At 49.1% G+C, this 23,791-nt stretch overlaps 3 protein-coding genes across 3 annotated transcripts; 2 read left to right on the top strand and 1 right to left on the bottom strand.

The window, feature by feature from the left end:
* The first annotated feature begins 1,613 nt into the window (after nucleotides 1-1,613).
* Nucleotides 1,614-15,259, top strand: CSUI_003885 (kinesin motor domain-containing protein). Its single transcript, XM_068064080.1, has 9 exons — nucleotides 1,614-4,139; nucleotides 5,165-5,309; nucleotides 5,804-6,031; nucleotides 6,512-7,156; nucleotides 7,762-8,019; nucleotides 8,959-10,502; nucleotides 11,248-11,523; nucleotides 11,846-12,267; nucleotides 12,989-15,259. The coding sequence occupies exons 1-9, from the start codon at nucleotides 3,063-3,065 to the stop codon at nucleotides 14,550-14,552; spliced, it is 6,159 nt and encodes a 2,052-aa protein (XP_067923950.1). The 5' UTR covers nucleotides 1,614-3,062; the 3' UTR covers nucleotides 14,553-15,259.
* Nucleotides 15,260-17,020: 1,761 nt separating this feature from the next.
* On the top strand, nucleotides 17,021-19,563 carry CSUI_003884 (uncharacterized protein). The gene is made up of 3 exons (XM_068064079.1): nucleotides 17,021-18,171; nucleotides 18,528-18,680; nucleotides 19,087-19,563. Exons 1-2 carry the CDS (start codon nucleotides 17,332-17,334, stop codon nucleotides 18,642-18,644), a joined length of 957 nt encoding a protein of 318 aa, XP_067923949.1. The 5' UTR covers nucleotides 17,021-17,331; the 3' UTR covers nucleotides 18,645-18,680; nucleotides 19,087-19,563.
* Nucleotides 19,564-20,648: 1,085 nt separating this feature from the next.
* On the bottom strand, nucleotides 20,649-23,473 carry CSUI_003883 (pyridoxal kinase). The gene is made up of 2 exons (XM_068064078.1): nucleotides 21,503-23,473; nucleotides 20,649-21,265 (listed from the first exon to the last, which is right to left on the bottom strand). The coding sequence occupies exons 1-2, from the start codon at nucleotides 23,108-23,110 to the stop codon at nucleotides 21,104-21,106; spliced, it is 1,770 nt and encodes a 589-aa protein (XP_067923948.1). The 5' UTR covers nucleotides 23,111-23,473; the 3' UTR covers nucleotides 20,649-21,103.
* Nucleotides 23,474-23,791: the final 318 nt, after the last annotated feature.

Raw genomic sequence — 23,791 nt, 5'->3', positions numbered from 1 at the left:
CACTCACCACCAATTCTCAATGAGACACATAGGAACAGCATTTTCCACGTGAGGGTTTAGACCCGAAACGACAAATCTCAAAAACCCAATTTGGCCCAATGGCTTCTTCCAAGCCAACTTTTGCACGTTGAAAGCAATGAAAAAATAGAGTCTACAAACAGACATACGCAACCAATGCAAAACCGAACCCATCCATGTTTAGTCATCGATACACATGTACTGGCTTCATGTTTTGGTAGCGGCTCCCCGGTGCAGGTCTCTAGTTCCGTTGAGTTACTTGTGCGGGTGCTGGTTCCTCGAGACAATAAAGGGAGCTGAATCTTCAGTACAGATACCTGCACCGTACCCGATACAGTATGTCTCGGACCGTATTTATGAGCTGTGGCATCTTAGTCAGCTTATAGAGATCGAAGTATCTACAGCAACACCGCTGTGTGCAAAATTGCTGGCACACCGTTCTACAAGTCCCCTCGGAGCGGCGCTTTCGCTGCGCTGTTATACCGAGTGGTGTCCGAAGATGCAAGTCACGCTGAAGATGAATTCTAGGGTTTACCACGATCAAACCTCCGTCATTGCGCCCTGCTCCCCTCTGCCCTTCTAATGGGTACACGAAGAGCTGTGTTACGTCAGCATCTTTCTATTCAGACCAAAGGTCTCCTGCGTTCCAGATTTGACTGGTCACTCTTGCCATTCACCATCGGAACAGGAGTGTATCCTTCCGACAGCACAAGGACCCGGTCTTGTGCTGTTGGAAAGATGCACTCACGTGGACTAGGGCAGTGGTTCTGGAGGTCTCTGCTTCGACCCAGGGGTACTTCTATCGATTGTCCAGTCGTATAGAAAAAGGACTGTAGTAGAGAACTGAGAAAAGAGCGCCACCTCCCGGCTAAGAAGGGGTCGTTGGCCTGTTTTGTTCAGCACTATCCAGCACAACTTTTTTCTGGGGAGTCGGTTTCAAACAGGTTTCCAATACGCGACAACAGCGAGCAAGGAGAAAGCCTTGGCCCTCCCTCTAGAGCGAGTGAACTTTTCCTAACAGACAACCTGTCACAACTATTAAACGAAGGAAGGGGTGCGCGATATGTGGTACTCGAATATTGTTTAGAGCGCGACGATCGAAGAACCTGAGACGCCCTTGCCTTCTCAGTTGCCATTGCACGCCGTCACTTACGCCGCTGTACATACACCTGGCTACATGTCTGCCTGCGTTGTCTTGTCTGTCCCTATGGGGGGACTGGTCAATTTTTTTCCCGGGTGTATTCGGTGAACAGCCGTTACCACCATGGAACAGGAGGGCAGATTTATCTTCTCTGTTGTTCTTGTCAGACTTCACAAAATACTCCGAAAAGGACCTTCACCTACAACAATACTTGTAAGCGCCTCTTCTCCGTTTCCTGCCTTCATTATGTTAGCACCTTTTCTTTCACGTTTTCGCTCATAAACGGTTGACTGCATGAAGAGAATGATGAAGGCGATCTGACCTCAAGCAACGTGTTTTATTCTTGCTCCATTACCGGCACACCGGCGAACCCTCTCTTCTCTCCCAATCCGATCTGTGTGTGCTCTTCGTTCCGCTAGATCACTCGTTAGCGCGTCTAACATAGCTAGGCATAATTTGCACTGCCGAGTTCTTCGGCGGTGGGGTAGTCTGAAGGGAACGTACTCGAATAAGAATAGTTTTTGATGATACACATCGAACAACTCTTTCTTTTCTGAAACCTCTCCCCGGCTCCCAGCAGGCTCCCCCCCCTCGTCTTCCCTGTCTACTTCTTCTCCCTTCTTCACCCCCTCCCCCCTCCCGCGCCCTCCCCTTTCGTCTTTTCTTCTCATTCGACATTGTTTTTCTCTTGGATCCGGAATCCAAGCAGGTGCTTGGCGGGGCAGGTTCTGAAAGATGAAGACAGAACTAGACAACCGCCTACATTTCCCTTTTCAGATTCCCGACTGTCAATGCATCTTTCGTTTTCGGGACAGATTGACTGTCCAGCTTTGTCACTTTACTTTTTACGGTCCTAGGAGTCGAGAGTAGGACTACTAACTACCATTACTTTCTCCTCTCTCCCTAACCCGAACAAGCGGAGGAACAAGATTGTGCAGCTTTCCAGCGCGCGTCGCTCCCCTTCTTGATGAAGGAGGCTCCGAAGGAAGCGACAAGACAACGATCGACTCCGTTGTTTCTGTCTTCGTTAGTTCCGAGGTCCTGGGAGGAATTTTCGAACAAACACACGAATAGATATCCCACTTTCTCCGCTTTCGTCTTGGGCCCGCAGATGTGCCGTTGTCTTCTCGCCGACTTTGCCAGTCTCTCCCCTTATAGAAAGAGCCTTACTGGGAACAGTTTTCGTACACAGCCATCTGCCGAAACATCAGAAAGCCCAGGATGAAGGACAAGGGATGTAGCCAGGTCAACCCCGATATCTCTTGTCCTCTCTTTTCCTCTTACTCCTTGTCTCCTTGTGCTCGATCACTGCTTCATTCATTTTTTCTACGAACCTACAGAACAACATCTGCCGAGCTTTTCGAAACTTTTGCTCCTCTGTCTGCTACGTCAACAAGACAGCGGACATAAACTAAGGTTCTCCTCTTCCGTCCCTTCTCGTTTTCCAAAGATTCGACACTTTCGTTGAGCCACCATGGCTTACCAACTAACTACCCGTCTACAAGAGATCTCATTGTCATCGTCGACCTTGTCTTGCTTCTCCTCTTAGGCTCCTTCTTTTTGTCACCAACGCTTCGAAGTCAGTCCACTGTTCATGGCTTCTTTTTCTTTGCTTGAAGTCCGAAGGAAACAAAATCTCCCCATTACGTGGATATGGAGGGGGCGCGCTGCCGGAGAAAGATAGAAGAAAGAACCCTCTTCATAGCGCAATGGCTCTATGGTTACTAGGTGTCCTTCTAGAGGTTTCTCTGGACGGGTAATTTTCATGAGGCCATTCGATTTTCACCATCTAGAAGCTTGATTGTGCTCAAGCCAGATACGCGAGTAGCTGAAGGGAGAATCTCTCGTCGTGTGTTCGAGACGGGAAACGCACACTCGAGTACTTCGTATCTTCTTTAAAACCATGGCGTCCTCTTCTTCTTCACCACCACCCGTTTCCCCTCCTCCTGGCTTGTTAGGAGAGGAGGAACTTTCGTCCTCGTCATACTCAGGACTATCTTCTTCTCTTTTGTGCTCTCCCTCTTCCCCCCGTCGACCTGCTGTACATGCATCAGAAGAATCTTTTGATGATGACAATGACTGGCCTCCTGGCCCTCCCAATCCAAATGAAAGCCTTTTAACATCCTCCCCTGTTTTAACGGCACCTCCTGCGTCCGTGTCTTCTGTATCTAGTCATCGCTACATTGTTCATCATACACATACACCATTAGCTGCGTCCTTGTCTCGTAAGAAACTGAATGCTGGAGGCGGCGGAATCCATCGTTCTAGAGACATGTCACCCTCGTCATCTGTATCAACTTCGTCTCAAATTCCCTCTTTCTCGTCTAGTTCTCCTCCTCCGCTCTTATCTTCTTCGTCTTCCTTACCACCTCTTCCTCCTTGTTCATCAAGTCATACCAGTGAGATTCCCTCGCTTTCCTCTTCTCAACCCTCATCGTCTGCACCTTCAACTTCCTTCCCATCTCAAGCTTCTTGTTCTTCTTCCCTCTCCTCTCCCAGCAGTAACTGTAGCAGTCGCAGTCACAGTCTTCATCCTCACCATCATCAAAAGCACACATCTAATAACAATGGCGGCCTCTTGAATCAATCGAAAGGAAGAGGACCTGCAGGAGGAGGAGGGCACCATTCTTCTCTCAATCAAAGTAAAGTTCACGTCAAAGTCATCGTCAGATGTCGGCCTATGACATCTGCAGAAGAAAGGGGAAGATGTATGAGCGTTGTTGATCTCTGTGAAGAGACAAACGAGGTTACTGTAAGGTTAACTAAAGGCAACAACTCTTATAGCCATCATAATGCTGCGGGAGGAGGAAACCCAGGCAGTGGTGGCGGACGAAGTTTCTCATCAGGAGGAGGAGGAGGACAAGGAGGGGGAGGGCTGGTGAGTAATAGTAGTAAGGTCTTCCGTTTTGATGGTGTATGTCCTGTTAGCACGACGCAACAACAGCTCTTTGAAAAGCATGTCCAGCCTCTTGTCGATGAGGTAAGATCAGACTCTTCTTTTGGTTGGTATCAAGATATTCAGGGTGTCTCTTTGTCACGAGAGCCTCCTCTATGGAGGTGCCCGCACGTGCGCACACACAGGTACCTACGGTTTGTAGAGGTAACTACATTTTACAAGACTACCAAGTACCATTAGTCGGACGGCTATGGTGGATTCGATGGCTCATCCGGAGGGGAAGGGCACAGTCACCTTACAGTAGCGGAGTAGCATTGGTAGGGTCGAGGTTAATATTGGTTTTCAGGTGTCTATGCAGTGGAAGGGACGAACCCGCACAAGAGCTCGATAGGGATGTTCTTGTTCTTTCTTTACTCTCTACATGACCTCCTTTGTTTTCTTCTACCTCGGAGTTTCAGCCGAATGACACTCCCACGAAGACATAGTTTCAGTTTCCAGCTGACACCAAGGTTTCATGATTCTCGACGAGTGTCTAGCGGGTGAACAACATACACGGCCCCTCTTCCGTCTCTCTGGTGTAAGTACACTGTACGGGTGGCATCCGCTACTGGACTGATTTTTGTCGCTTTTTCTCTCTAGTCGCCTCCTCGACTAATGTCGTCTCCTCTCTCTCTTCAGCACTCTCTTGCGTATAAACAACTCTCTGCGCGAATCGCTTCACGGAACGTGCTTGATGAAAGTTGTATACAGCCAGTCGTAGCAGACGCTTCTCGCGTCTTCAAGAAACATAGTATAAGGCGGATACCTGTATGCTATATATATAGATAGAGAAGTAGTCTATGCTTTTTTGATACAGAGGAAAGTTGCTCAAGTGTATTTTCGTATCTCTTCTTTTCACAGGTGTTTTGTAGCCTACAGATCACTTCGCATGTATGTGTGTACCTGGGTGCATGGAGTTTCTTCCTGCTTAGAGAGTCCTAGAGAGCATCCGCTCCGGCCAAAAGCACAGCGACATCCCGTCTCCTTTGTGTCTTCGCTTTTTCTTCGTTCTGATTGGTTTTCCTAAACATCTCTCTCGTCTCCTTTTTTCTTGCTTGTGGCTGCTTTAGGTTCTCCAAGGCTTCAACTGTACGGTCTTTGCATATGGGCAGACGGGGACAGGAAAGACGTATACAGTCGAAGGCGCACAAGGGTTGAATGGGGCGGCGTCTGTCTATCACAATCTAGAAGATGTTGATCAAGATTCAGATTGTGGTATGTACTCCTCTGGCTATCCATCTGTCAACCTTTCGTTTTGTCTTTACTTTGCTGTAGGGGCGGTGTGTCGATCTCACTGTCCAGATTTGTGTGTATGTGTGGATCTAGGCATTCAGAGACCTGCGGAGGAACGCGTGTACGCACGCATTCGCACGCAAGTCTGATTGTTTTGCCTAGTTCTAAATCTGTCTATGAATGTGGTAGACCTATGTTGTCAACCGTTCACGGACATGCGGCTGGGCACCGAACTGTGTGACACGAAAGACACCTCCTAGAAATTTGATCAGCATCTCTTGGGAAACGTTTTGCCGTAGATCTGAAGTGCGGTGTATGTACACATGAGTTCTCTTAATTCTTATTTCGTTACGTAAAACAGGATGCCAACTGGAGTACGCGTACGTCTTGAATCACCTCGCTTTCTTTCCGCCCTGAGTTTCTTTTTCTTTCTCTTTTTTTCTTTCTCTTTCGACGTGTGTATGCCTGCATCGTAGGTCTCGTAGCTCGATCCGTTCAAAGGATTTTCAATTCGCTTCGGCAGCAGAATCGCCCACCTAGCGAGTATACGGTCACCTGTTCTTTTCTTGAGATTTACAATGAAGAATTGATCGATCTCTTCGCTTCATCGTCTTCTTCTCCCCCTTCTTCTTCGTCTTCTTCTGCCCTCTCTGGCTTTGTATCTGCTGCAAGCAGTCAGGCATCTACAGCCTCCGATCTTCCTGGTAATAAGAACAGAAGTCAAGAGACAATCTCCCTTTTATAACTGCTTCGACTCATGAATGAGCATCCTCCAGTCATCCGCGTAAAATGCCTCGCTTGCTTGTGCATGTAATTCTGTCTCTATGTATATATACATATATATGTACGTATGCGCATATACCACAGATCATATATCGTACATAATTACGCCCTCGTGTAGGGGTGACGTATGTAGAGAGAGAGACAGAGCGGCGTTTTCCTTGATTTCTCTTGGTGGTCCGCTTGCTGATTGAAAGCACATTGTACTAACAGAATGCTGTAGACTTGCCTTTCTTTTTCTCGATGCTATGCTTTTCTACTCTTGGTTCAGCTATAGATGCGCATCTTTCTATATCGGGATGTATCGGAGAGAGAAGGGTGAAGGAAGTGAAGTGCGTCTGTTTCTCTAATGTGCTTGTGACGTCATGAGGCGGAGTCTATGATGTTTGATGTTCCTTCGACAGATTCCCAGACATCTTCTTCGGTTCCTTCTGCTGTCCTGAACAACAATAATACTACTCAACCACGATTACGAATCTATGAAGATCTCTCAAACTCCATTCCCTCACTAGGGTACACCAACCATCAGTCTTCTTCTTCTCGAGGTGTTTCTGCGTCTTCTTCTTCTTCCTCTACACATCAACAAGGCCGAGGTGTAGTAAGAGTGGACGGCCTAGAAGAGAAAGAAGTCCATTCAGAAAAAGATGTGTTTAACTTGCTTCGTCAAGCGGCTCCAAGAAGATCTTTCGCGGCAAGTAGCGCGAATTCGAGAAGCAGTAGGAGTCATACCATCTTCTCTATCTCTGTCTGCATAAGAGAATCTGCGACAAGAACGACAGATCTTGATCCTATTCTCAAAGGCGAAGGAAGTGGAGAGGGCGGAGGGGAAACAGGCGAAGGAAAGACAGGTGATAGTACAATGTGGAGAAAGAAAGGAAATCATAAGATGACGCAGAAGAAAAGTGGGAGTTCAACTGGATCAAAAAGTGGAGTGAAAGGAAAGAGTTATGGAGGAGGTGATATGCTGGAAGCGGTCATCAAACCAGGTGTACATACACCTGAAGAGGAAGTTATTCGTATCGGGAAACTCAACTTAGTTGATCTAGCAGGTATGATAATACTGAGATACGTGTTCATGAAGAGTGTCCCACCTGGCAAGTCATATCTAAGGCTTGCTATTTCTGCGACGAAGTTCTTCAAAATTTGCATTTTCTTTTTTTCCGATCCCCATCTTTCTTCCTTATCTAGAGGAGCAAGGTCCATAGTGAGTGAGCACTCACTTCTCCTATTTGTTTCAGTGCGGAACCTCTTCATTTCTCTGTAACAACATGGGAATGCCTATCTCTGTATCTTCTACGCAACGCCCTGTTCGTCTCCCTTTGTCGTCTTTTTCTTTCCTTGCGACATCAAGCTTCTTCTCCCATTCTTTCTTTCTCTCGTCTCTGCATCCGGAAGTCATGATTCTTACGTCACTAACACAGCGTAGACGTCTCTGCTCCTATCAGTTATATGGCCCATGCAGGACATACACTGACGTATATATATATATATATATTCATGTAACATGTATATATAGTATATTCTGTGTGTCCGCTTCCCTCTTCCTTTCATTCATCAAAAAGTTTCCCACCATGGACAGCACACATGATTCCGTAGGTGTAGGCATTTGTAGATGTATGTATGTAGGAGGCACCTTCTGTCTTTTCGGTTACAGGGAGCGAGAACATTTACAAGAGCTGGGGATCGACAGCTGAAGAGAAGAGACGGCGAGAAGCTTTAACGATAAATAAGTCTCTTTTAACTCTAGGTCGATGTATCAATGCGCTTGTCGATAATTCGTCTTATATACCGTATCGTGATAGTAAGCTCACAAGGTTATTACAAGATAGTCTTGGAGGATGTACGAAGACTTGCCTTATCGCTACTATCTCACCCGCTGACGATGTGGTGGAAGAAACCATCAATACACTCGGTAAGCCTTGTTCCTTTCTCTCTCCATAAATACATATGTATACATAGATACAGGCTGGATTGGCATATGCGATATGATACCTGCTTAGTATATATACACAGAGAGAGAGAAAAGAAGGATTACCAGCTGGGGGTAGGGAACCTTATACGTATTTGGTGTGAATCTTCATGTATATGTTCATCAGGTGTATGTCGTGTGTGCATGTTATATAAGAATTTCCTTTTCCCTTTCTTGTTGCCTCGACAGTCATTACTGGAGTTTACACACGCGTGAAGGAGCTACATGTATACACTCTTCTGAAGAGGAATTCGCTCATCTTACAGTGCATGCATACGTCTATATGTATAGATAGGGATATATATAGATATGTGGACATGAATACGAGGTCTGAATACATACATGTGTGAACTGTATGTAAGTAGAGATGTGTCTATGGATATGAAGGGTACCTCGCATGGATTTGTGCCTTTCAGAAGTCGTTTCTTGGTATAAAGCAGAGTCTAGTCGGCTGCCTTCAATAAGCTTAGAGATGTAGTTGCCTGCCCCATATATATGTATGCCCCTACGCACATATATGACTCCTCTTCTCCACGCATGCATGTATGTATATTCTGTATATGGAGTAAATGTATTGTCCACGCCGTGTCGTGAGTTTTCGATGAACGCCGTATACTAGGAGGCTTCGTAACTTCTTAGCACCTCCAGAGACGAGACCCAAGCTTTGCAACTCCTTCGTGATGTTCTCTCTTCTCATGGCTGCATCTCAATACGCAGTCTTCTCTTCTCTTTTCTATATTTTTCATTCCTCCCTTTCTTTTCGTTCCTTTCTCACCAAGCTATCTCATTTCTCACATACTTCTCTCTTCTCTTGCTTAGCCAGCATTCTTCCTTTCATCCTTTTCTCCTCTCCCTCTTCTTCTTTCGCTTCTTTTTCTTCAGATTATGCCTATCGGGCCAAGAGTATTCAGAACATTCCCGTAAAGACCCTCCGACATTCGAAATCTTTACTTCTTTCATCTCTCTTGAATGAAAATCAGCAGCTTAAACTTCTCTTGTCCTCTCAACGTGAAAAGGATGGTGTTTTTCTCCCTCTTCCTATTTATCAACAGCAGGAATCGAAGCTTCTCCAGCAGGAAGAGGAACTCCGTCTGTGTCAACTTGATCTGCAGAAGAAAAGAACTGATCTCTCTCATTTGAATACACGTCTAGAGAAGTTTCTCCATCTTGAAGGAGAATATGAAAGACTTAAGAGAGAGAGAGAAAAGTTACAGGGATTATATGAAAAGACTGTAGGCGACTTGACGAAAGCCCAGCATTCGAATCAACGTCTGAAAGAGAAGGTAAAGACCCTTGAAAGAAAGGAATCTTTCCTTACAGAGAACTTCCTATTAGAACTTCGACAAGAGAGAATCACAGTGTCATCCGTGAGGAAGTCTTTACATGAGGCTATTGTCGATCTCTTGAAAATATGTGAATATCGCAAGATACTTGAGAGACGTCAAGGCTCCGTAAGAAAGACCTGTACACAGTTCAGTGAGAGATTAGATCAATCGTTGATCGGGTTTCTAGAGAAACAAGAGAAACTGGATGTGAAATTGAAGGAAGTTCTCAAAGATTTGGTGGGTCTTGAAAAAGACAGAACTGTCTGGATGACAGCGGCAAATGAAGACATGGAAAGATTTTGCCAAGAGGAGATGCTTGGTGTCCATCAGAAGACCTACGAGAGAAGAGAGGAGAGTCTCAAGAAAGTTTTAGAAGATCTCCGAGTCAAAGAAGGAGAGAATGAGAAGACATTCCATGGCTGGAAAGATAAGCTAGCCAGTCAGGATTTGCTCGAAAGGACACACTTAATGAATACCTGGGCATCAACGAAGAAGGTCTTCCTCGAGGGATATGAAGAGCAAGAAAGAAAGAGAAGAGAACTCGAGAAGCACCTTTGTTTGAAGGATGCTCAAGAGTCGAAGCAGGTCGAGCAGGTTCATCAGCTGGTAGACAAGTGGGAAACTCAGGAATCGAAACATACATCAAGTACATGCGATGCTCTCCAACAGCTAGCTGCACAGCTAGCTACGTGGAAAGAGAAGAACGATCGTGATTTCCAAGAGAATGTTATGACACCTGTCATGACATCTGTCCAAGAAAATCTTCGGGTCTTGTTCAAGAACATTCAAGATGAAAATCAAAGAAAACTGGAGAGAGAAATTCAGTCCCTACAGCATCAGCTCATGCAAATCAGACGCGAACAGCTGGTGCAACTAGAATGGACAGAATCGACAAGTCGGGCGGTCAGTTCGGCAACCGATGGCTTACATCAGGTTGGAAGAGAAAGAACAAAACAAACTTTACAAGGTCTTGAGGATATCCTTCATACAGCACAAGAGATACAAACACAAGGAGAAACATTCCTTACGCATGCCCAAGGAGAAACTGACCGGATGCATGAAGAAAGAAAACGGCTGAGAGACCATCTTGATCACCTACAAGTACGACTCGCCAACTCGCTCGGGTTCAGTACATATGTATATATGTAGGACAAGCTTTATTGTGTATGTGCTGTTTTCAGAAGATCGAGGTATATTGCAGAAACATGCGTAGCCGGAAGAGACACTTTTATGTCTGGTCATTCAATGCCAGTTTGAGAATTCCAGGGGGAATGCATGCACCTAGTTTGGCGGCTAAGTCTCTTGTCCGTGATGTATATGTATGTATAAGATGGTGTCTTGCCGAAGACATGGATGACTGTTTTCTCTTACATCTCTCCATCCCTTCCTCGTCTTCTCATATGTAAAGCGATGTAGAAAGTTCTATGCATAAAGTGTATATGTATGTCTTCCTGTATCTATATAGAGAGTTACTATGAGTCCACAGGAATCGTCAGCCCCTCCCGGGGGGCGTCTTCAGCATGGACTTTTGGTCGTGGTTTCCTCAGCAATTTGACTCTTTTCTCTTACGATGCATCGCCGATTCTCTGTCTGTCTTTCCGTGAGTATCTTGTTGCGTTCGCTCGAGAGGGGCATCTATCCGTGTGCGTGATTGAGAAGACGTCGACAACGTGAAGTTCATATATATGTCTTTATCCATATGTCTACACATGTATAAACATACATGTGTAGCTGTGAGTAGATCACGGTACGTCCCGGTATTTTGTCGTGTATGCACTGCTCTAGATCAGTCTGTCTTTAGATTCCTTTTTTCTCTCCCATTCTCTCTCCTCCTTTCACGGTGCAGGCACAGATGTCTTCCACGCAGCAAAATATAGACATGGCTCTCGGAGAAGTTCTTAGTCAAGATAAGAAGGCTTTCCACGAAACTGCAGATACTCTCAAGAAGGCTCTAGTGAAGAAGAGAATACAGCAAGAAAATGAGGTGAAAAAGCATGCAGAGATAGGGAAATCCCTGGAGATCATTCAATCTCTTACATCCGATGCCCGTAATCAGAGGAGGGAGGATATAAAAGAAGCACAACAACGCGCCGGGGCATTTGTCAGAGAAATCCTGAGTCAGGTAAGAACAGGGAGAAGAACAAAGAGAACAGGAGGTTGATGGCGATGTCACAGATGGACGGACACAAGGCATGACCGAGGAAGAGTGAAGGAAGGAAGCATGCGGAAACGACAGAGAGGAGAATTGAAACGAGAGCGGCAATATCTCTTTGTTCACTCTCTTGTTTCTCTTTCTTCCCTGTCTTTCACTGACCACTTCTCCTGTATGATAGGTTGTCTCGGATCAACTGTCTTGGATAGTGAACAGACGATACCCAAGAGAAAACACATGAAGGACTTCTTTCTGTCGTCCTCTTCCGTTCTTTTCTCTATCTTGCTTGCAGGTTCCCACCAAATGCAGTTATGGACGTCGCCACAGCAAAGAGAGCCAAAACTCTCCAGTGTCTTCTTCTCCCTCGTCCGTACAACCTCCAAGTTCCACTTCTGATCTTTCCTCCAAGCGCGATGACGTCAGTCTTTCTGAGGAAAGAGAACAAAACGCAGTGGGGGATCACTCTCTGAGAGAACATTCTGGTTGTGCAGATAGCAAGGATGGTCGGGGCAATTCAAAGGAATCTTCAGGAGGAGAGATAGAGACGCTGTCAACCGCATCGTTGGGTGTCTCGGATGGGTGTAGTTGTAAGGAATGCTTGGTTAAGGATGTTGAAGAGAGGTGGAGTCGGACCGATGCAGAAAAGGCTCAAGAAGATTCCGTCAGGGCTGCTAAAGCTGTAGAAGATCTCTCTAGACTTCCGGAAATTCTCCGGTAGGTGTGGACGTGCATCTCTGTGCGCGTGTATCTCGCTATCTATCAATGAAGAACAGCACAAAGGGAATATATAGGCGAGGAGGGAACGTGAGGAGAGGGAAAGGCGCGGACGAAAAGTAGGGAGAGACGCGTGCAGACAGGGAGGAGATGTAGTCTCACTTAGTGTACATGGCTAGACATAGAGCAGAAAAGCTTATCTAGCCGGGGCCAGAAGACAGATTCTTCTCCGGCGCAATGTGTCCGAGCATATGATGCTTCACCGGAGTACTGACCTGTGTTTTCCGTGCTAGAGATAGTTGCAGGCACTACCCGTGGGACCTTGTAAATTGGACAATATATGTCTGTTCTACTACATGTGGTGGTAGCCAAAAGGTAGATATAGAAATCATACTCTCACAGCTCCATTACCTCTGTCTATAAATGAGAAAATGGAGACCGTACACCCCGCCTGCGGAGGACGTGCGACGGTAGTGAGGTATGCCTGTCATTGTTGTCTGCTGACTGGATGTCCTATCTCTTTCTCATTAAGAGACCGCTCCATAACAATCTGTGTATGCATAGCAACGGGAAGAAGTATATTGCCTCGTTTCCTTTCACTCTCCCGCAGAAACCTTCTTTTTGCATGATAGGAGAAGTACGGGGGAAGGCCCTTAGTAGATGAGAGTTTGTTGTCTTCTCACTCCTGTTTCGTCACCTGACTCTTCCTTTGTTTCTTCAGGAACCGTTTTCATTTACTTCAAGAAGAAATCCCAAACGACCCGGAGGGCGAAGCGAGGACTCTCTCTTCCGATGAGAACCATACAGCAGTAGTCAATAGCAGAACTGAAGGAGGTCAGTGTTTGAGGGATTCGAGTGCAGCCTGGCAGATTCACTCAAGGGTACCACCCCCCGCACGTAGCGGCGATTCCACCCCATGTAGTGACAGTTGTAGTGTATCTATTCCTTCTCGGTCCAAGATCATAGAGAATCAGAGTACTTCTGATAGCCAAGTAGATCAGAAGATTGAGTGTGAGAGAAACTGTAGCAGGTGGATGAGAAAAGTCAAGACGGGTATAAAGGCAAGCCCTTACAAGGAAGGAAAAGGCAGTGAAAAGCCGTCAGTGTCTAGCTATCTGGAGGACGAGAATGATAACGCAGGCACTCCTGTCAGTCATAAGAATGCCGAGAACCGAGGGGAGAGCAACTGCCTTCTCACCTGTCAAAGTCCCGCACGCCGGCGGACAAGGTCTCTATCAGAAGATTCCGAAAGTGGTACGAGCGGTAGTAGCAGCAGTACAGCCACACCTTGTGCTACGTTACCGTACGAGCTTTCACCACTAGGATTGCCTGTGTCACCCGTTTCGACGGTAAAAGCAGGACTGCGTGAAAGTCCTCGTGGAGATGTCGAAATTGACGATCACGGGGCCCTCGACAATATGTTTGGGATGCCATCTCGAGATCGACAGCAGACTGATAGTGGTGACAGCAGTCTTACTCTAGAGAAGTCAGAGAGAAACGGGCCACTGAATTCCTCTCTAGCATTAGAGAACACCGAAGATGAGGAGGCTGAGCAGGTGATGGGCGATGATGGATCGCGGTCAGTGTCGGACGAAAATTCACCACCATCGCAGGATGGCAGTAACAGGAGAGGAAGTAGCCGGAAAGATAAAGATGTCCCGAAATTGGCAAGCGCTGACGGAGCGAGAAATAGATCGATTCCGAAAGACCGTGGTGATAAGACATTAGGAAAACGGGGGGAGGACGGTGTCTGTGGTATACCTGCTAGTGGTAGTCACGAGCAGTTGTCCAACAGCAAATCTATGGGGTGCCTAATTCAACGAGGAGGAATTCCTCGCAACGGTGAACGTCCCGTGCTTGGTTTGTCCAGTACAAAAAAGCCTCAGCAATCTAAAGTGTCCTCGAACAACTCCAATAGAGTGGCTGCAGCGCGTCCTCATAGTTCGCTGGGACAGAAGCAAAAGTGGGGGACAGATGGTAAGCTGAGTATGAAGAGGGCAGGTGGGCTAGGAGTTCAGGGAGCCGCACTAGTCAGCGGCGGAGAACAGGGTGTTCCTCCTCCTATCGTGCAGCGTGACGATAAGGGCATGACAAATTCTGTCGCTTCCGCGTCACCAGAGAGTAAAAGTGCCTCTGGAAAAGCTGAGAAGCACCAAGGATTGAGGCGGGTGAGGTCAAATGATGAGCTCGGTGATGTCGAGAATGAGAAAAAGAAAGTTAGTAAAACCGGCAATCTACGGACAGTGGCAGGGGGGAGTGCCGCCATCCAGAGGAGCGTGGGTTGACCGAGCACAAGAGAAAGATAATGTTCTGGTACTGGGGGATAGTCGTACTCGGAGCAGAACGTTCCTCCCTAAAGAGGAAAGAGGGCTATATACTGGATTCCCCATTAGACAGGAGTGCTGGACGGGTCAAAAGGAATGGGTTAACCAAGTTTTTCATAGCAGATCATATCATGCGGGCGGCTAGTTTCGGCTGCAGACAAAAACTACGGCTGAGGGAGTCTGTATGTGCATCTGAGTAGCAAGGAGGCAAGAGTCTCCTTTGTATCACCATTTCGCACTGTGAGAGCCGGGCTGAACGTTCGGGGGTGTTTTTCTGTACTTGTTATCAGGATGGGAAAGTACCACGCGGTACGGGAGGTCTGCGGCGAAGTTTTTTCCTTATTTGAACTATATTTGTATTTTTAGAATTCACCCGAGGACTCGGTGCTTCACAACTGTATATTGAAGCTTGGTATGTGCCTCTTTGTCAACGAGAATTGTGAACCGACCAAGGAGTCGTAGGGTTTTTCAAAACAGAGGGACTCAGTGCAGAGATGGGTAAACAAAATAAGCAGTCCGAGAACTGCAGTGTCCTTTTCATTAAGGTGCGTGTTTTTTTCTTTGCGGGAGAACTGTTGTCTGTGCATTCTGATCTAGAACACGTCACTTCTGGTGTTTGTCAGGGGAACACGTTTTTTGAGTGAGAGAGAAAACTACGGTGGGACGCCTGCAGCGTGTACACCTCATTTGTTTGACTTTTCAAAGAGGTAATAGCTACACTGCGGACAGAGGTATCGCTCGAGCGTGCCCTTCTCTGCTTTGAGGTTATGCCAGTTTAGGGTTTAGGGAGTAAGTAGTATGAAGCAGGTGTCACTTTCCGAAACAGAAGCCACCATCACTGGCCCTGGGTTCACAGAGCTCACTTGCCGGAGCGAGAGCAAAGGTTTAGAACGCATGCTGTACCACTGAAAGGGCAGGCGGGGACCAGAGAAGAGTAGTATAGCTGACTTCAAGTGGTGTCCTTTCTCTCTGAAGAACCTGGCCAGGGTAAGGGCAAAACCTTCTGACCGATAGAGCCTGTAACTGACTTTGCTCTCACGCCGCGAGTCTTTTTTCTATACTGACCTGAGGCTGTTCAAGATTTATGCCAAGTGCCGGAAAGTCTTGTGGCACGTACAACTGTTTTGAAAAGGAAAATCTGTTGAGGGGACACCCCGGCGGAACATTGTTGGCCAACTGGCAGAGAAGGTGGCATAATATGGCGCGTCCTGTTTCGCAAAGGCGGCAGTACAACGAGGCGCAGTTGCGTCTCGTGAGAATGACGGGAAAATGAAGCGAGCTTACGTAGGAGACGGGTTATACTTGACTTCCCACAACCGCAGGCACTTTTCCCGCCGTGGGTAGCGGGTTGCCCGCCTGTGCTGCATGCTAGAGCGCGGCCCGGCAACCTTCTTCGGGTCAGATTGCCTGTATAAGTATGGCCTCGCGCTCGGTCTCCTGAATAGCTACGGGGGCGTCAGCAAGAGCCGAGCTTCCGTGGACCGTGTGAAGGGCTCCGTTCTGAGGTAGGGCAGGTGTTTCACCGCAACCGGTGGCCGCCATGCGTGCTCGCCAACGACACTCTCTAAGTGTGGTTCTAAAAGAAAGACTGCAGCGTAAGAAACACTGCGGAAGGCTGGTGCAATCCGCACTGATGCACGAAAGCGCCAGGCACTCAACGTAGCTTCTCTGTGATACAGCGTGGCACCAATGCAACGTTTGAGGGAGCCCTAGTCGGACTGCTCAGTGTCACACAAGGATGCACTTGACACACGAGCGAGCCTCGAGGGACCCGGCGGGCCTTGGGGATCGCGTTGGCCGATGAGAATCTCGGGATTCTGAAAATTCGTCACCCAGTGCGAGCTACTTCAGTACCCTATGCACTCTAGACAGACACGGCCACTTTTGGAAAGGTCACAACGTAATAGCCGACCCTGCCCAACCGGTCACAATCCCCTTGTTGAAGAGGAACACGTCACGTCCTCCGTTGTCTCCTTCGGCAACTTCGGACCTTCCCGTGGAAGCTTCATACTGTTAGCCTGCCCGGTTTGATTTCCTGGCACTGCGCACGTACTGGCCTCAGTTCAGCCGATAATGAATTTACAACGAGATATGCCACGATAATGAGGGAATCCATTCACAGGAGACCTGCTATCCGTGCGTCCCGGGCGGACTCACCGTTGTTCCGGTTGCCAAACCCAGAAACTTCGGCGTCCCTGTTTCTTCTTGCATACTGGCAGGGACGCCTGCTTGCTGCGCGCGTAACTTGGAGCAACTAGGGAAATTTGTACTGTCAGGGAAGCAGACGCAACACTAAGTGGAAAGAACCGCTTTTCTCCTCGTCCTCTCTCTTGTCAGGGGGAAAGGGAGAGGTCTGGCTTCCGCCTAAGAGAGGAACTTCGACTGCATGCGAGGAAGACTACTTTCTTCTGTTTCGTGGGTTCCGACCAGCTTTCTTCTCTCCGGACACACAAACTCATACCTACTTTCACATAAAGTCACACACCGCCGACACTGTTGCGAGAAAACGAAAGGAGTGTGGAACCTTTTGTCTCTTAGGGGCTAATGAAAGCACAGTCACGTGGCATCTGAGCGGCCTCTCAATAATGAAGCAGTCAACTTCCCGTTGCATGCCTTGCGTACGCGCTTGTCAAGTTTGATCCGAACAAAGCTGGTTTTTTAATTACTCATGGGTCGCGTTGTGTGGTAGTAAGTTGCCACTGATCTGTTTCCGCCATCTCTCTTATCTTGCGTTCCTGTCATGGAGAGATTCGTAGAGCCAGTTCTCTCATCTTCCTCCCAGTCTACCCCCGCCGCTGTAGTTGGCCTTTCTCATCTCTTCGCATCATATGCTGGCGGCGGTAACGCCGTTTGGAATATTTCTGCCTCCTCGAGGACTTCTCCTTCGTGCCGACTGAGTTGTTGTCGTCCCGCCGTCTGCCGTAAACCTCCCTCTATCCCTGCTGTTGGCGCCGTGAGCCTCCCTTACAGGAAAGGCCGGTTCTATTCCATTCTGCCTGAACAAGACCATTGTTTTTCGCCGGTCGCAAGTCAATGTCTCTCGTTCTCCCAGTATCGCACTTTGCCGTCAACACTATATAATTCCTCATCGTCCTCAGAGAGCCGAACTTATCTCACACTCACACGAGGCTCTCCCTCTCTATCAGATTCTCGTCTTCAGTCGATATACAGAAGCGCGGCTTCTTCCTTAACCACACCTACTTCCTCCACCACTGTGTCGGGAGGAAAAAAGTCAACGCTTTCTTCAAGTGTGACTGTACCCGCTCATCTCCTTTTCAAAGCATTAGCTCGGTCCGGTCTTCTAGCAGATCTTGGCAAAGGAGGAGCTGCGAGAGACCAAGAGAAACCGTCGTCAACAACTGCCCCCTCCCCGTTTCGTGCCGGAAAATCTCCTACATATGAAGATATCTGTTCCTTCTATAGTCAGGGGCAGTTTTATACGAGATGGGGAGGAGGCCACCGAATTCTTAGGACTTCAGGTGTACGTGGTCTCGCTCCTCCAGGTGGAAATCTGAAGGGAGGATCGATTGACGGCACGCCGAAACAAATGACTTTCGAAGAATTCAGGCAGTTTGTCCATGTAAGCTTTTATCCATTTGCGTCTCTTTACTTTTTTCTTTCGGAGGCGCACCGCCTTCCTCGTTTACACGCTGCGTGGGTACCACGTGTACACATCCCGCCTAGGAAGTTTCTCAGCTATCAGGGTGCCTTACCATTCACCAGCCCAAAGGAACTTTGGGCGGCCTGAGGACCACAACATCACTTGTGGTGAACAAAGCAGTTCCTCGATCGTCTTTCTCTCGAATCTTCGGTGGAGAGGGAAGGGAGGGCTAGGCGTTGTGAAGTTATTCTCACAATTTGTTCGGGAAGAGGGCCCGCACAGAGTATAGTCTACACTCGTGGTCGGCGCTTCGTCTTCTTTCTGTATGTTTCCAGGAACTCCGCATTTGGTTACTCGACGAAGCGAGTCCAGTACCTCTGAACAATCGCGTCCTTCGATCAGATTCTTTACGCCTTGGGAACACGAGGGTCTGGCCGTCTGTATTCAGTTAGGTAGAGGATTGAGCCAAGAAGCTGGCGCGAACTCTGGTATGCGGAAATGCAGACTTCCAGGAGGAGGCTGCTCTGATGCGCGGCGGTCTTCGCACTTTGGCGGATGGTCGCTGTAACTCACTTTTTTTTGTATCCGGAGTCTCGAGAGAAGTTACCGAGGAGCTGTTTATCTTGCTTGTAGTTCCTGACGTTCTGTCGTCAGCGTCCGAGCGTCTTTTCTCCTCCTGCTCGGCCGCACAGCACCGCAGCGAAATGAATGGTTACTTGGTGCAATCTTCTTGGGAAGGGAGACCACACGAGGTTTCCCGTCGCTTCGTTTCGAATGAATTAGTGGAAAAGAGTTGCTAGGCGGCGGTGGAAAGGTGGCGAACTTGCTAACGGGGAGTGGCGAAACGTCAATAGAACCCTAAGCTGTGTTAAGCTTCTATGGTTTATCTTGCAGGCTTTGTCCAGGAGGGGGCTACTACTGTGACGGGATCGTACAGAGAGCGAAGTGACCCCAACCGTAGACACGTCATTTGAAACTGTAAGAAGCCACCGCACCCTGATGGCCCCGGCGAAGAGATGGCCGAGCTCGTTGAATGCTTTGGGGGGGAGATTCCTATGAAGAACGTTCGAAAGCATTCTGTTCTTTGGAGGCAAAGTTTCTTGGAATTTCAGCTTATGGAAAAAAATGAACCCTGCGGCGAATGTTACTTGGGCCGCGGCACCACTTTGTCGACGTACCTACTCCTACGTTTTTCGGTCTACTAGACACAGATGCCATCACGTTCTCAGGTAGACGTACAGAAATGTCCAGGTGGGCCTGCTAGGCTTTCGCTGTCCACTCAGTCTGGACGCAGCCTGCTCACGCAGCGCAACTGCTTTCTGGGGATGCCTTGGGGCGTCATCTGCGAGACGCTGTTGCTGTGTTGCCGACTTCCAGCTGGGCAGAAAGACTTCATGGGCTCGACTGTGTTAAATATAAACCTGATAGCAGCTTACAAAGGAAACACTAACAGTGCTTAGTTCGACCTAGCAGAAGCCGACGTTCGCTAGCTCGTGTTCCTCTTTGCGCCAGGAGTCCGATTACTCCAACCAATCTCGTAAGGAAGAGTTGCCCTGCTCAAACTTTCGCTCAACCACACGCCACAGGCTCCGCGCCGTCGAGGCAGGAGGGGCGCAACTCCGGTCTAAAAACGCAAGCGGTTCCCCAACACCCGATGGGACCAGTTGTTGTGGCATCAGTGACGGGGGTGCAGCCGGCAGTTTCGCTTATGCTGTCTTGAGTGACGGTCCTTCCACTTCTTGCCAGCATGCTGAGGGAAATGCGCGCGTGCTCAGGCAGCACGCGCATGCAACGGTGAAGGCTGTTGAACGAACACACCCCGCCGCACTTATAGTACAAGTTCGACGATCGGCGGACACTCCAAAATACTGTCCATGCCCCCCCTCTCCACAGCGGGCAGAACTGGCTGCGCCCGCCTACCCCAGAGAAACACCTGTCAGGACAGTACTGGGGCGCGCGTAGTAGCCACATGGGGGCGAGACCCACAACTTCAAGAATATCCCGAACCTAAAAAGGCGCTACTTCCGCTGCGTCCTGTGCTGCCAACTTCGCCCAGACTGGCTGTCCACGGGCGTGGTACAGGCCACCCCGCATAAATATCGACAGAATGCCGCCCTGAGCACTGCGGAGTCACCGGTCGTGATCGCCACCAAAGGCTTGAGGACTCTAGCAGCGTGTCGCGATACCAGGCACACACCGGACACATCCCGGCAGCACTCGTGGGTTTGGGTAGGGTTGTGCGAGAATTGAGTATCCAGGAGCGCGTCAGCCCTTTGCTGAGGGTACGGCGCCTGGTGGGCTTTGACAAGCGCGCACAAGTCAGACCAGCGGCTCTGCCGCAGCGGTTCTCCATATCAAGTAGAAAACAGTGTTTGCAGAAAACAGCCCTGCAAAACACTACGACTTGCGTCGGTGCTCGGTGAGGAAGCTTATTGTCGGGCACCAGTGTCTGAACGGAAAGATGTTAACTCATCGCGTTTGACCGTCACCCACGACGTCCCAAAGCACCGTCGAGAACGATCCCGGAAAAAAACCACAAGTGTACCGACCCGCTCTCAGGTTTACAGTAGAATCGATCTAAACCACAGAGCGGATCATGCTACGTTCTCTGTACCACGAAGAAATTCTAGGTACCTTTCCACTGGGAACGAGGCAAGTAGAGAATGTAGATCATACCTGTTTCAGTTCTGAAACTGACGATCAGGCGTATGAAAGCCTTTCACTCAAACAGCACAATGAAGGAGCTATGCTGACAAAGTAGGAATTGACCTGAAAGCAACCGTCCGTAGAAGGGTGGGTGGGGCGCTTACTTCGAACTGAAGAAGTCACCGGCGCGAGAAGGCGCTGAAGTACGTCCGGTACTCTCAACCTCCGTATTTTCTCTCTCGCCCCCCCGACCCCCCCGGTATCATCATTTCTCGTCCACGGCCTCACGAGAGACAGCAGCGGCCGATCGAGGCAGTCGAGTTGCAGGATAGACAACTGGGGCAGCGTCGATGTCCTGACAACTGCCGATGACGTCAACGCATTCGCTCTTGACCCCATGGAGTCTTATCGTGTTCTGAATGACCGCCTGTAGAAGACCGAAGGCGACAAAGAACTGGTACCAAAAACATATCCCAATGCAGCACCGTTGCTTTGGGTTCTGAGTCTCTTATCACCAAAACCTGTGTACTAGTCCAACGAGGCGTAACAATGCCGCCCCGTAAAGTGGGTTATACCTGCTGCCCCGGATGCTATCCTTACTTGACTAAAGAACTGCCTGAGGGGACGTGATGTACGACAAGCTGAGAAGTGCATATATGCTTACTTGGGTGCCGGCAAGAGCACGTTCAATGGCGTTGCCCAGGTGATAATGACAGTGATGAAACGCCGCAAGAAAGAGAGCAGTCCAGAGATCTCCTGAGCCACACAGGGTTGCCTCTTGCTTAGGGAAACGGATGAAATATACCACATCATCTTCCTCGTCTTCTACTACTGATCCGATTTTGTTTTCTTCCCTTTTGTGACTCTGTGCCAGGCCACGCGAAGGTGCTTCACACGAACATCGAGCGGGCGGCGACGACACTTTTGAGAGCTTATCTCCCTTCTGTGAAAAGGTTTCCTTGTGCAAGCTTCCGCTGCTGTCGTCCCACGTGTGTCCCTGCGTCTCTCTCCGTGTTGCGCCGTCTGTACTCCTGGACCAGCCGCCGTCTCCGGGAGGAACCTGCTTCTGTCGAAGTGTTTCACACGAGTCGCTTTCATCTTCAACGGTAGAACGTTCCGTACAGGAGGCAGTACTTTGGGGTTCTGAACCGTCCGATCTATGCATCCTGGATCTATAGCAAGATGGAGTACACCGGGGAGATGCCCTTTTCTGTCGAGAAGCCACGAGAAACAGTGAAGAGTGAGAGAGGGAAGATGACTCCCAGGCCGGCAATGCAGGAGTGCTGTTTGGGGTTGAACGCCCACTCTGGCACGATGGTTCGGTCGCTTGTGGTGAGTTCTCATCGGCGAGTTCGATTGAGGTGATCACCACAACCTCTGGTCCGAGACTGTGCAATCGGTTTACAAGGTCAATAGCCTCTGATAGAGTCACAGGCGCCTCCACATCACCCCCCGAATGGTCGGCTTGAAGGGTGTGCCATCCAGTGCCAGCTTTAGAAGAAGAGGATCCTTGATCGCTTATAGCTTTAGCATAATGGTTCTGTCCATCTGAGTCCGGGTCCTGTCCAGTCACTGGCATATTCCTCTGTCTCTGCGACACGAGCCAGAGAGCTTCCCAGTGATTGGGAGTGATGATGTCGGCCAAGGGCAGTAGCACGCTAGCGTAGGCCGGAAGGCAGTCCGGGTGTACGTAAACATGTCCTTGATCTCCAAGAACAGGGTCACAGAGATAGAGCGGGACTGATTCCATGCATTCATGGTAAACTTGTCTGAGTTTCCGCAACCAGGATGCAAACTCAGAGACCAGAGCAACGTTACCAATGAAACCAGAAACAATATAATCGTGTGGTCGAGTCGACCATCCGGAAAGAGCACGGGCTGACGACGCCTCACTCTTCGAGCCGTCACAGGGCTCGGAGGGAGCTTCCCGACAGTCTGGCCCGGAAATAGCTCCTCCTCCCGTCGGCGCCAAGCGGGCGCTCCAGTTATTCCCCTCTTGTCTTCTGCGGAGAAGAACTGAAGGCGTAGGCGACACGCCATCGAGAAGCGTCCGAAGAGCGGAAGGCGTAAGCGTTGTGCCCTCATGCTGATACATGTCTACAAACTGCGTAGTGTAGATGCAGCCGACTTGAAAGCCTTGCCGTTGTAGCGGGAAGGTGAAAGCCGGGCCGCCGACGCAGCTCCGCACCACATGAGATTGTAGAGAGAGCACCACCGGCAGAGGCACAACCTCCCCGGACTCCCTGCGCCTCCAGTGCTCGCCGTTCCCCATAATGGTTCAGTGAAATAAAGAACTCTGTTCCTCCGCAGTATCCAGACTGGAGGTATGAACTGACAAGGCGGCACCGCGAGGGCTCGTCGAATGACAGACCCGCTTTAGGCGGACGAAACAGGAAGAATGCGGTGCATGGCGTAGAGAGAAAAGCCTTGGCAGTCACGCCTATGAAGAGAAAACGCCAGAAAACCCATGCAGCCAAAGTGAAAGTGGTACCAAGAAGAGGTGGGACCTCAAGTTGTCGACAGCAGAAAGAATATCTCTCAAAAGCCAAGTCTGCTCCACAAGAAGGGCTGTAACAGGAGGAAAACTGTCTGTACACCAGACCGGGAAAAGGATCGCGGAAGGGGGGGGTCGAAGAATTCTGACTGGCTGTTCATGACCGCCTTCTTGCGAATGCATGCGTAACATGTGACTCAACCAAGCCTTCTTTTCTGGATCGCGGTTCAGTCCGCTGTACGGCAAACGTCGGTGTGCTTTCGTTTCCGCCGTAGTCACTCGTCGCTGGAGACGTCATCTTTTCCCAATGGAGACTAGCAGAGATGTCTGCATTAGCTACGGGGGGTAGCTCGGAGGCGGTGCTGTTTGCCCTCTTTTTCACAGGACGACTACAGTTTTCCGTGACTCGTCCTCCTCAGGTTCCTACTTCATCGGGTTCCGCGCTAACATGATTTCCGT

The sequence above is a fragment of the Cystoisospora suis genome (genome assembly GCF_002600585.1).
Source record: "Cystoisospora suis strain Wien I chromosome Unknown contig_1749, whole genome shotgun sequence".
Lineage (NCBI taxonomy): Eukaryota > Apicomplexa > Conoidasida > Eucoccidiorida > Sarcocystidae > Cystoisospora > Cystoisospora suis.
The sequence above is the reverse complement of the archived record's forward strand: the minus strand, read 5'-3'. Positions and strand labels throughout refer to the sequence as shown.